At 34.9% G+C, this 13,896-nt stretch overlaps 1 protein-coding gene across 1 annotated transcript; it reads right to left on the reverse strand.

Moving 5' to 3' along the window:
• Positions 1–1,152: 1,152 nt before the first annotated feature.
• Positions 1,153–12,004, reverse strand: LOC129894951 (uncharacterized). The gene is made up of 9 exons (XM_055970548.1): positions 11,790–12,004; positions 9,766–9,860; positions 9,196–9,275; positions 8,029–8,070; positions 7,799–7,926; positions 2,921–3,101; positions 2,342–2,520; positions 1,896–2,123; positions 1,153–1,795 (listed from the first exon to the last, which is right to left on the reverse strand). Exons 1-9 carry the CDS (start codon positions 11,960–11,962, stop codon positions 1,513–1,515), a joined length of 1,389 nt encoding a protein of 462 aa, XP_055826523.1. The 5' UTR covers positions 11,963–12,004; the 3' UTR covers positions 1,153–1,512.
• Between the last annotated feature and the right edge of the window lie 1,892 nt (positions 12,005–13,896).

Consider the following 13,896-nt stretch of genomic DNA (forward strand, 5'->3'; position numbering starts at 1 on the left):
ATCCCTTTCGTTCCTTACATTTGCCTCAAACAAGATTGATTGGAAAGAGTTCGGATAATCTGATAAACATTTGTCAATTCAAAGAAAAACAAAGCTCCTGACTGATTCTAAAAATTGTTAGAAAATAAATGATCTATATGAACAAATTTTTGAAAATCGCAGGAAAGCTACGAATCAAAAGAGTAAAGGGCAAAATACTTCACTATACTATAACAAGCTTAGTTGTAATTCATACATACACACTAAAACACACAGAGTTAGCATCAACGATATAATAATATGATTGAAACTATAAAAAGGGAACTTATGAAATGTTGGGTTTAAGGACCCAACTCCTAATATTTGACTTTCGAGGTTGTTGACTCCTAATAGTTGTTGAATTTTGAAATAGACTCGATGGAAATTGAAAGGATGAATCGGACCCAATCAAAAGGGAAGAAGGATTAAGATTTCTTTGACTTTTAGGAAAAATTAAGAACAAAGTGCAAATACAATAAAAGCAGTTCAGTAATTGGGAAAAGTTTTCATCTATTTTCTATTTGCAGCATTTTGGCGACATGGCCAAGTGGTAAGGCTAAGTCAAAACTAGCCTACACTATTTGCCCCTTTTTGGTGCTTTCTTTTGAGTATTCTGAATTTACTGTTACAAACAAGTGTGCAAATTCATGCATGTTTGTCAAATGAATCACTTTTTAGGGGTTTGAACTCTGTCAAATATCCCAACTTCTCAAGTATATACAGTACTGAAAATGACAGCTACAAAATCCAATTAGCAGTTTGAAATGAGTCACAACTATGTTGATGGAGTAACATGCTATTTTAGAATCATCCAAGTTGTCAATAAGCTAAAGCTATGACACATGATTTGACTAATAGAAAAGAACATACAGATAATAAAAATGTTTTAAGGATTTGCTGCATCTGTAGAGATAATCTATCTATAAGAAAGCAAAAAGCAGCCAATTTCAGTCAACCTTTACTGGGAATATGAAACCAGACTATGTCCTCACAAAATCAGAACTTGGTTCCATCTGATTCTAAAGAAGTTAAAAAAAGAAAACTAATATGGTACTGCATGCATGCAAAAATATATTCCTTATGAATAGTGTCTCTATCAGATACATATTTGTATGGTAGATCAAAGTATCACTATTATTCTTTACATATTTGAGGTTTGTAGGATCATTAAGAAACTCAGTAAGTTTACAAGATACAACTGCTAAAAACAAAAGTATACATTGTTACAATAATCTATATGCTACAACAGATGCTGAGATTAAAATCTCAATCCCGTACCTAATTCTCGTCCTCCCTTAAAACCACTGCTTATGATATTGATCTATTCTAACCAAATTTTGCCTCATCCAGTCAGCTAAAACCTGATGAAACTAACCATCTCACTACCTACAATATATAAGCCAGGCAACAGCAGACTAATTTACATTTAATTATCTCCTAGAATTGCATTGTAAGCAGCTAATTGTGAAGGAACAAAGCCTGGTCCGTGGTTGCTTAAAAGGTTCCTCCTCGAACCCATCGAGCTGAACCTCCCTTTGCTGCACTAGAATGATAGTCACCAACGTTAGCTACAAATAAAGGATCCCTCTCCTCAAATGTTATTTCATCAACATTATTCCCAGACGAGCTTTTCTCATCTGTATATTCCAGTTCTTTCGTCAAATCCTCCATTGTCTTCTTCAAAGTGGCTTTGCTCACCTGCCCAGCCTCGCCCATTGAGATACCAACCATAGTAATCTTTGGAAGCAGAGGCGATGGATGAACTTCTCTGTATTCCCTGACAATATTAAGTCTAAAAATCTTAGATTCTTTTCCACAAACAGAATAAATCTTAAAATGGCCCACGTTATTTTCATGAAAAAATAAACTGAATCAACCTTTTATCTTGTATTATCTGCTGCTTCTGTCCTTGACTCCATGCAGGACTCAACCAGCCCCCAAAAGGGAGCCGGATATCCAGCCCTAATCGTTTCTTATTACATACATTATCAGCTCCCTCTACTGCTGAGGTGCCAATGCACTGTAGTTGGTTATTATTAGCCTCCAGCGGAGAATTATTAACAAACCCTGAAATCCTACATGCTCTCTGGAAAGAGGCGGCACTCCTGCAAAATCAAACAATTTTGAGGATTGAGATATAGCAATCAAATGTTTTTACCATCCAAATCTTTGCTCAGAGTTTGGAGAATTCTGAGACACCCGAATCTAGCCACTGACATTGTGACATGATGAAATACCATCAGTATTAAAAGATTTTAAGGGATGAACCTAGTGAAAAGATCACTTCTTCCTACAAAGAAACTCTTGAAAATGGATAAGCTACCTCTTTTCAAATGAGTCAACCATGTAAGGAAACTTGGGTTGAATTCCTGTTGCTTTCCGTAACCACCTGTTCCCTAGAAGAACTTTATCGACAGCATGTAGAAGCTGAATTTCAGCAGCCTTTGATATTACACTCAAAGGTATCGCTGGTTGACCCACTTCATCGAGTGCATCTTGCACCTGGCAATCATTAAACCGATGGGTTAGTGATATGTTGTATTTTCCACAGCACAACAAATAAACAAATTGTTAAAACCCATGGAAGATTTTAAAAAAAAAAAGGAAAAAGAGAAAAAAGAGAAAAAAAAACAAGGCTAATTGCTGATAGGTACACTTTGATCAAGGCTATAGCCATTCATAAGATGACCACATTTGTGGTTGGCGAGCTTTCCCTGACCTTCAAATCCATGTAAATAGTTCAACTGATTCTATTGTCCATCTCTCTCCAACCCAACCCCAACCCAACCCAAAAGGGAAAACCACCTTAGAAAATTTATCACAATCCTCCTTTTTAAAGTAAAATTCATCACTACATGCATTGCTCCTTACACATATTTTCAATCTCTGACCAATTTAGTACCTCAGGAGGTTCCCACATACTATCTCCCATCTCTTCAATTACTTCAGCAGCCAAGTTGTCATCAAAAACATCCCTTCGGCGTTGCATGTGTCTTGTTTGAATCAGTGAATGGAAATGTTGGTCGACAGATTCTTCAAGAATGTTATCTAACATGTTTTTGTCAAAGAAGTAAGGAGTATACCTGATAAGAAGATGAACAAATTCATATAAGATAACAAGGAAAAAAAAGAAAGAAAACTAAAGATTGAAGCTGCCAAAGAAACCAGTTTATTGGAAATCACTATTTAGGACTCTTCTTAACAATTTAGTTTCTAAGAATAGTTAGTTGATAAGGTGGGACAAAAGGTGAACTGGACACTCAGCCATTAAAATAAAAATAGAAAAACAAATAAAATAAAATAATATAAGTGGACTGGACAGTCTAAATTTCATCCACAACTTATGCCGTATACTTCAAAAGTGCTTATTCTTAAAACTGTTTCATCCACATTTCAATCAGTCTGACAACTTACAGAATAATTGATGAAGCGGAGATGGTTAATCTGAGAGCCTTTGCACCCAAAGATAAGTCAATCACCTCATCCTTAAGAGTGATTCGAACTGATATTCTGTCCACTATTTTTATACAACCGCTAAGATAAACACGGTTACAAGAGGTTATAGTCATTATAGGGTTAATCGTTCAATGTTAATATGGGTTATAACTCATGATCCTCTGTTGCTCAACATTGATTCATTCCTACTGGATCACGAAAGGCTATACATTCGGATCCCCTGTTTTAGTGTACCCAGCATTTGTCTTCCAACCTTTCTTCACAGAAGGAACAAGGAAAGCACCAACAAAATGAACACATTTAGTGACTTGTTCACGAATTTTATGATGAACAAATTACAAACTATGAAATTAAGTTTTTAGTTAGCAAAATCTTCTTCGATCTCCTTTCATTAAGGAAGCAGAGAGGTAATGCAAACTTTTGCTGAATATAATCATATTAAATGATCTTTAACTAGGAACATTCAATCAAAGCAACTTACAGCGCTTTTATCTACATTCTGCAGAAGTAGGACTCCTGAAAATGAGAATGGATCCTTAAAACTGAACAATACGCATATATCGTGTTTGGTCGTAAAGCTGACCAATATTTAGGTTTCCTTTTACTGAAGATTTCTCTGTCACATATTAATAAATTACCTTTCATGTTTAGAATTTTCCCAAAATAAACACTACCGTCTCTAAAAAGAAAACTTTAGTATTAGTTTTGTACAACAAAGAGTTACATACCTTTATTCTGTTCATTTTTGTTCACAAATCAATGTCACCATATGATTCCGCATCTTTCCACACAAATATTAAATAATTCATACATTCAAAAAGATCCAATAGTACAACTCACTAATAAATAGTGCAATACTTCTTTGTGAACCTCCGCTATGAATATAGAACATCATAGCAACAACTAGGAATAAAATGGTTATAGCTCATCTATGAAGTTATGAACTACCAGCAAGATTACTCAAAACCCACCAGGCTCCATTATTTTAAGCAACCACGAAAACAGAAAGAGAGTATCATGTTGGAAGTTTTCAGAAAGCAAAATGGGGTTTTGAGTCTCCACTTTTAGGCCAGAAATTGCATGATTGGCCGCTCATTACAGATCTCAAAACAGAGTTGTCAAAGCGGCTCATTTGAGGGCTCTCTTATTAAGCCCTGAAGCTCAATTAAAGCCAGGTTGTAGTATCTGCAGCAAGGCGCTAAGATACTAAGGCATGTTACCTCATTGCCCATCAACTGTCTTTAAGAGGGCAATAGAAGACACTAGATATTGGTTTAAAAATACATTAGTTGTTAAAAAACATCATGAAGAGACTGGTAGTGATTAGGACTGATTACAATTTTAGTAGAAGAAAACTAGCTGAAAAAAAATATAATGGTAGTGATTAGGACTAAAATTAAAATTTTTGTAGAAGAAAACTAGCTCAAAAAATTCAAACTACGCGTTTTCATCTAAATTGAGAAATTTAAAATGGTTTTGTAAAGCTAATCAAATGATTTTACTCCATATAATCAATTAATTATGAATATTTCAATTCTTTTGACCAAATTGTTTGTGTTTGCAGTAATTTTACCTACACAATATTTTTTTATTTTTCTTCATTAGTGCCTTTTTTCATTGAAGTGTTAGCACTTAAAGCCCCAGCAAACTTTTTCTACATTTGCATTTGCAGATTCTGTGGAGTATTTCTCTATTGCATCAATCTAAAAGGCCATAGGTGAAATAGCCCACCTAACAGTTTCTTACGGTGATAATTAACACATCTCAGATTGATTACGTGGAAAACCCAAATATACTTTAAAACCTCCTAGTTACTAAACTTCCTGCCAATCAGTTTCCCATTGAATGGTTGTAGAATTTCTACTTAACGGTGTACTGCTGGTATACGGGAGACTTACCCATTAATAATAACATTATTCATCTTATGATAAAGTTGCTTTCCCATTAATGGTTATATCAGTGTTTCAAAAAGCAAAAAGCACAAAAAGTGACAAGGTCCATAGATCTTGAAGCAAAAAGCAAGAAGTAAAGCACATGCTTCTTTGAAGTGAAGCATTCAATTTATGAAAATTAAGAAGTGTCAAACATGTGAATTTAGTACTAGAATAATTATTTCAATCAAGTAACTAATTTCAACATCCAATATGAATATTAATCCAACTTCTCAAAAGTTGAGATTGAAGAATGGTCAGTGATGAAATGTGGACACAACAAGGCTCTTTTTTGGTTAGACAAAATGGATGGCTTCTGATAGTTTACAAGGCTTATTTCCTGACACTTTTGCTTTGGCTCAACATCAACACAAGACAGTTGCTGAAATGTGGATACAACAAGGCTGGGATTTGGTCCTCAGAAGACATTTAAATAATTGAGAAATTCCAAGAGTGACTGAATTGTAAAAGTTTTTGGAAAACTTTCAAGGACTACAGAGAAGAGAGGATTTCTTATGGTGGAATGGGCATAGCAAAGGCATATATAAGGTGAAAGAGGGATACAATCTCTCAAACCAAACTGGAGCTTAGATTATAAAGTGACCTTGGAAGCATATTTGAAAAGCCAAAGTGCCACACAAAGTGGCATGCTTCGCCTGGCTTTTAGCTAATGAGGCTGTTTCGACTTTTGACAATGTGGCAAAGAGGGGAATTCCACTGTGCACATATGTCCTTTGGGTGGAAAGGATGCTGAGACAGTTAGACATCTCTTCCTACACTGTAAAATCACTGACCAACTGTGCCAGATTTTCCTCAATCTCAGAGGCATCTCATGGATAATGACGAGTAAGATTGATGATACTCTTTTCAGTTGGGAAGAAGCTAGACTTGGAGCTCGAAACAGAGACAGATGGAGGATTAGTTCCTGCCTGCATTTGGTGGACTGTATGGGGAGAGAAGAACGACAGATGTTTTGAAAACAGGAGCAGCAATGCGCAGGAGATTAACTTAAATGTTTGTTGTTCTACTTTTGGTGTACAAATGTTTATTCTAATGAGACTGAATCAGTTCTAGATGTTTTAGGGTCCATCTAGAGTTAGGATCAGTTTTTTGGAATTTTTTTTTTATACCTTCCTCTGTTGTAAATATAGTTTTTCCCTTCAGCGGAGACGAAAAAAACACTAGGTGATTCTACCCATATGTCCTAGCCTTGGTGGACAGAGTTACCTGGTACTTGTTGTTGGTGGGAAGTGGCAGGTATCCCGTGGAATCAGTCGAGGTGTGAGAGCTGGCCCGGACACCAGGGTCATCAAAAAAAATATGGTTTTTTGGGTATTACCTAAGTACTAATCTCAATAGAAATGTTACCAGTTTCAACAAAGACGGCCAGTGATGACTTTTAACTATACTAGGTTATATATGTTTAGCTAACTGGTCATGTACAAGATGGATTTTGGACCTAACTCAACCCTAAGGAGTCCTTTGGTGTGAGGTAAAAAGTATAAAAATGTAGGATTATTTTATCTCACGTTTGGTCGGAGGTATTAGCTAATTCTTGGATTATTTATCCCACCATTTTAGTCATAGTGATGTGATAAGTTATCTCATATGCATGGTGGAATAACTTATCTCGAGATCGCTTATCCCGGGATAACTTGTTCCCAACCAAACCACCTCTAAAAGCTAGCTCATGAGGTGGATCGCCTAAGACCGTATAAGGAGGCAAACAACACACCGATGTGTGACTCTTAACACATGCTTGACTTATATTTCATTCTATTCATTGGTGTCAAGTTCCATTGTAGATCCTAAGATCTATGGTTCGGTCTCACTCATGTAAGTGATAACACTCCTTGCAGTGGATCAACATCTATCTGATCTTACATTGCACAATGCCGAATCCGTCAGAGTTAGGAGGCTATTCAAAATTTATTTTTAAATCATTTGTTGATTAATACACAAACCAGATACGAAAATCAAAGGTATCACCCTCTTTGCAGTTTTGATTGAATGTTGCAGATTCTTTTACAGTTCTGAATTAAATTAGCAAAATAACTCTCATCTCCTTGCTAATCGCAATTGTCAAAATCACAACAAATTTCATCTGGTTGACAATTTCTTTCTATTTTTTGAAAAGATTGATGGGTTCATTTGGCCAACAAATTTGTAGGGATGACGGGACCAATCAGTTATCTTACCATCATACCATGACCATGAATCTAAAGATGTTTGCACCATGTAGTCATAGACTAGTATAGACTTATTGAGATACTGTTATATATCAACAACCCAAAGTGGCCTTTGGTTAACAAGGCTAGTATGATAATATAAGTGAAGCTCCAGATATCACAAACCAGAAACACAAGTGACCGTGCATAAGAAGATAAATATACCATTTAATACCATCTGTAGTTGCTATCGCAATATCTAAGTTCTGAGCACTGAAAACAGGAACACCGTCCACCTTTTTCCTTCCATCAGACTGCTGCATAGCCTTAAGGAGTTTGTTGGCTTCCTTGACCTGAATGTTCAGTAAATATTTGCAGAAATTTTAAGCTGATCAATAAGTAGCTTTATCAGTTGATTTCCAGAATCAAATCAAGATCTCAAAACAGCTTCAAACCTGTTTCTCATTCGGAACAAATTGGAACAAGTGTGGTTTTTCCTGCACAAAAAAATAATAACGTGGTAAAATTATTTATGGAAGATAATAACATCATGAAGTTTACAGTAAAATGAGGCAATGTGAGAACCCGGTACATGTACTACCAATAGTTTTCAGGTGGAAGGAAAGCCTTAGACTCTAGCAGGTATCACTTTCCTCAAAATTGTCTTTGACCATTCAGAACTAGCAAGTTTGATTAGTTGTCATGCAAGTCTTGAGGGGAAAAAAATTAGTACGAAGAGATGAATATGTCCTAAACACCCTTCGGAGTGGCCCAGTGGTTTGGGCTTGGGACTTCAATGTTGGAGGTCTCAAGTTCGAAACCCCTTGCCAGTGAGAGCAAGGGGTTTGCCTTCTGGGTCAAGCTCGTCGCACCGGCCTTGCCTAGTGCGGGTTGCCTCTCCTGTGTGGTTTGCAAGCTATTGCATAGGAGCGGAGGTTTTACCCTGTGCGCACCCAAAGGGTAGCGGCTGCGGGTTTCCCTTGTCATAAAAGAAAATGTCCTAAAACAATATTCAATTAGTTTGATTAAACGCAAAGTAGATAAACTCAAACTAAATCAGTCTCAAACTAGACCATAAAGCAGTACTAGATTCAACATGATTCTAATCTCAGATCTCCCACACAAATTGTGTAGTGCTTCTCTTCAACTCCTTGTTGTTCAAGATTAGTTTGTTTCTTCTACAAGTTATTGTTGTTGGATCTTAACCTCTTTTAACTAACTATGAACTTGTCATAAAGACTACATCGTCCTTAATTCCTACATGCACCCCTCTCCCCCTCGAAACCAAAAACTCCTTTCTCTTTGTTTTTGTTCTTTTGATTTTTCTTTCCTTTTCCATTTAAATGCAGTGTGGTGATAATTATTTGCTTTCTTTGTTTTGACATTTGCTTGACTTTACTGTAAATTATTCACCATCAGATATTGATGGAAATATGATCAGAAATATAAAAATTGAAGTACTCCTATTAGGATAGGATAGTCAAGTAAGCACTATCCATTTAACCAATCAGTACCCTTTTAGTACAAACAGGGGTGATTAAGCTCCGCAAAATTAACTGCTCCAATAATCCAATTTCAAAACAAAATGCACATCATATTCACAATTTTGACCAAGAATGTACCTTAAAATGTTCATATGCTAAATCAAGACGGCATGCACCCACCACTCCACTAGGAATATTCAGCTTTTTAACATAAGAAACTGGAAAAACAAAAGGTCAGCATGTGAGAGATCTCAACAGACAAATCACTATCAAACAAGATATGAGGGACTCTCCATAAAGGAAATTATTCAGTTCGAGGGAAAAAATAAACGAAAGGATTCCAGTTGCACGAACTTGTTCAGTTTTTCTTTTCTCTTTTTTTTTTTAAGAAAAAAAAAGAGTTTGAGTTACATGATTTGTTGGATAAAAAAAGATAAAAAGAGTTTGAATTACATGACCCAAGATTTAAAGTGATATTTTCCTGTAGTGTAACCAACAACCACAAAAGAAAAGGAGGGGGAAGAGAGACGGAGGGTGTAAGCTAAGGACCTAAAGAGCTCATTGATTATATAGTTACAGGCTTATTATTACTTTATCAAAAAAAAAAAAACAGTAATGTGTATCCATCCATGAGATTAATATGTTTCTGGGATACTGGCTGCACCATATAGAAAACAGAAATAAATATCCAACTGGTTCAAATAAGACCTGCATCACCGAGATCCATAAAAAAACGGAATACTGGACCATTCCTTTCGCTCTTAGTAACTGCTGCAAACATTTTCTTCAGCCATTCTGGAGTCCTGGATATCACGAAATTAATCTTGTGAGTGACACAAAACACTCAACATACAATCTTTTCAAACTACAGACTAGGATGAGAAGATACAGTGAAGATAAGATAGTGATATGAAACATCACTATACTTTGTGCAAATATTATATATAAACTGGCCAGCTAAGAAATTTACTGGTTAATGACAACCAATTCCATCAAAACTTCAGCACATACCAAATAAGATATGATTTCCAGCTGCATGCCCAGGTCATCATATTGAGCACAAGTAGTTTAGTCAACCCAAAAAATGAAAGATCCAAAACAAAGATAAGACACCTCTTGCTTCATGGAAACAGCATATTCGAGAACAACAATAGTAATGGTTTTTAATATGCAGCAGCAGATCAAATGGAATTCCCATACAATATTATCAACGAAATGTCTGTAGATAACACTAAAGACCCTATCCATCACTAGACTCATATTCTTATGCAAGATACTTGCAGATGTGAAAGAGACAACTGTTTCACATTTTTTGTGACAAGGCTATTTAACATGTGATTTAAGAAAAACTACTACATATAATTTTTTATTTCACCAAAGTTGTATTTCATTGCTATAGTTGTCCACAAAACAGGTCTTGAATTAAGATGGTAAACATTTTTCCTCTCTTGATGGTGAATCTTGATAAACAGATACTAGGAACCTATTTGGGGAAAAGCTAGTTGGGGTATGGCATAGAGTTTTTCGAGCGTAAAGCAACAAACAACAATGGCCTTTCAGCCAATCGGTTTTTACCCATAATCAACAATAGCTTTTCAGCAGTATTGATTCTTACTCATAACTTTTATTTTAATCAAGTAAGGATTGGTTCTTACCTTCTTCACGACCTCTATTAAATGGAATAATTTTGTCGCTTTTAAGTGCTATGAAAGATGATCCATTCATTCCTCTACAGTTGATTATGCTAGGAGAAGTTGCAAGTTTACCGAGCAAGCAAACTAAACTTTGTTCTAAGCACAAAATATGACTAGCTTTCTTAAACCTTTAGGAGTCTTAGATGTCTTAATGACTTGTAAGAGATAATGCCCCCATTCTTCAGTCATTTCCTCAATAAAAAGACAGAAAAGTCGAGACTTATTTTATGCAATCTTCCAAGCCACTGAAGAAGTCAGAACACCCTTGTGAATTCTTCTGGGAAAAGTAATTATTGACACTTCCAAAGGATAACTTTGAAGTGCTAAACTCATATTAGAGCTTCCTAAAGCTTCATTCTTATTTCAATGTTTTATGACCTTAACTTAAAAGGTTTTCATTCTTATTTTTTATAACCATGGTGTTTGGGCCAACTTGGACACACCTCGACTAATTCCATGGGATACCAGTCACCTCCCACTAACAAGTACCAGATAAGTCAATAAGGCTAGAACAAATGAAAAAAAAACACTTAGTGTTTTGTCTCTGCTAGGAACTAAACCTGAAACCTCATGGTGCTCAACCCACTTCACTGACCACTATGCCACACCATTGAGTGCACCATATCTTAGAAGTTAGTTTATTGAATCCAGAGTAATTAGAACATGTTCTTCACTTTCTTTCCCCTCTTTCTGATTGCTAGCATTCAAGACATCACATTTATAATTTTTGTACTATACATTTTTTTTCTCAAAAGCTATTAAGCTGTTTCTCATGTGGCCATCCTAGAGTACACTAATAAACTGTCTATATTTAAACATATTCATGCTCCAACTGTTTGTACTCCCGTGGATATAGACAATTAATCACTCCGCCTAATACTGATGTTCTCTCAGTTCCTACAGGTGCTAAAACATTGCAACAGAAGCAAAAAAGATAACAAATTTTCCGTATTCAATATCAATTACAAACATAATCTGACATGCTAATACGAGAGAAGCTCAAAGGTAATAGGAAAAACAGCTATTTATAAAGATTACCTTTTGGATAGAAAGGGTATGTCAAAGTGGGTCGATACAGCCATAAGACCGGTCCCGGAAAGGTCACACATGCTAAAAACCTGACCAACAAAGGCTGGTCCACCTTTTCCGGTGGTGTTGAGCCCAGAAACTCTCACCGACGATGGAAAACCCGACCCGGAATCCGAACGCATGTTTACGATGTGTGTATCAGGACAATTGAAGAGAAGAGAATATGAAGGAAAAGAATTGGATGAGGGTTGTCAAAACCACATAAGAACTATATTTATTTTTTTGAGCTTTATACGTAAATTATTGGGTGTATTTTTAAACTAATAAATGATAGTTTAAATATAAAATATTTTTAATAATTTAGATATAAAACTAAAAAAAAAAAATTAATGTATTTTTAATAGTTTTCTCTTATTTTTTTGGTTCAGGATCATTAGTACAAGCCATGGACAAGTGGATTATGTATGGAGGAGATTTAGAGCTTGTTTGGATAGGCTTAAAAAAGTAACTTTTATGTATGAAATGCTTTTAGAATTTTGAAGTGTTGAAAGTTATTTTTATAAATAAGCAGTTGAGTGTTTGGATAAAAGTGCTTATGTTAAAAATAAGTGTTTGAATTTTAGGGTTAAAAGAATAAAAAGGGTAGTTTGGGAATTTAGTTAAAATATAAGGGATATAAAAGTAATTTTCATGATCAAACAAAATGGCTTTAAGCACTTAGAAAAAAAATAGTTAGAAATTCTAACTTTTCATTTTTGACTGACTTTAAGAACTTTATGGCTTAAAGTTAGCATTAGGCAAACACGTCCAAAAGCTAAAAAGGGGCTTTAAGTTGGTTTTGACCAACTTAAAGCCCATCCAAACGGGCTCTTAGTAAAGAATTTAATTGCTGGAGGGTGGAGGACAAATTAGACTTTTAACTCTAGGAAGAGACAATACACCCAAAAAAATGAGAGGATATGCTGTAAAATTACGGTTGACATAAATATCAAAAAATCAAAAAATCGAATCGATTCAAATTAATTTGATTTTTTGGTGTTGGTATTTCGATTTTGTGTCGATTCTTCAATATTTTGATTCGGTGTCCAGGAGCGGATGCAGTAAGGGGCCAAGGTGTTCACCCGAATATTTTGGGCAAAAAATTACAGTGTATATTTAGGTTAAGTTTTCTATGTTCATGTATAGATATTAACATTTGAACACCTTGAATATATAATACATTGTATATTTAGTTTTAGTTATTTTTCCTAATACCCTAAGTGAAAATTTTGGATCCGTCATGTCGGTGTCAGTTCTTTTTTTTCAAAAACTTTGATTCTTCGATTCGGTGTAAGGGTTACGATTCCACGGTGCACCGAAGAAATTGAAGTTTTACTAAATAAAGAGAAAAGGTTCAAAAATGTCCTTAAACTATGTGAAATGAACAAAAATGTCTCTGTTTGTAGTTTGGTCCAAAAATGCCCTTGCCGTCAATAGTTTGATCCAAAAATATCTTTTTTGTTACTAAATGGGTTAAAAATATCTTTTTTCGAATAAATATATTATTGTTACTAAATGGGGAAAAATGAAGAAGAAAGTGAGGTGGGGTATGGTGGGGCTAGGTAGAATGTTATTTTCAATTTTTTTTATAAAAGAAAGATTGAAAATGTATTTGAAATAATTTTTATTTTTTAATATAAATTTATTTTCTATAATTTTTGGGGCCAAGTGCCACATGTCAGCTTCTAAATAGTTATTTTACCATATTATTGCGAGTGTATCACATACACTTTATAATTTTTGCTGATTATCAAAAAATGTCTAATAGGAACAAGTTTTGAATAGTTAAAAATGTTCAACAAATAATAGTCCTAGTTGAAATGTCTAAGTAACTTTAAAGAGTCGTAGATGACTTAAGTCTACACAATTTGACATATTTATTTGGTGAAATAATTATATTTGATCGGCATGAATATGTATATACGTGTATAATGCTTGCTTGTGTACTCGTGCTGTTTCGGTCACATAAAAAAGATGAGATAGTCTCACCCCAATGATCATGTACAAAATTTGGAATGTCTATAATTTTCTCGCACATTAATGATTAACAAAGACTTTTAAAAAAATAATTAGAAAT

Source organism: Solanum dulcamara, chromosome 7, assembly GCF_947179165.1.
Source record: "Solanum dulcamara chromosome 7, daSolDulc1.2, whole genome shotgun sequence".
Classification (NCBI taxonomy): Eukaryota; Viridiplantae; Streptophyta; class Magnoliopsida; order Solanales; family Solanaceae; genus Solanum; species Solanum dulcamara.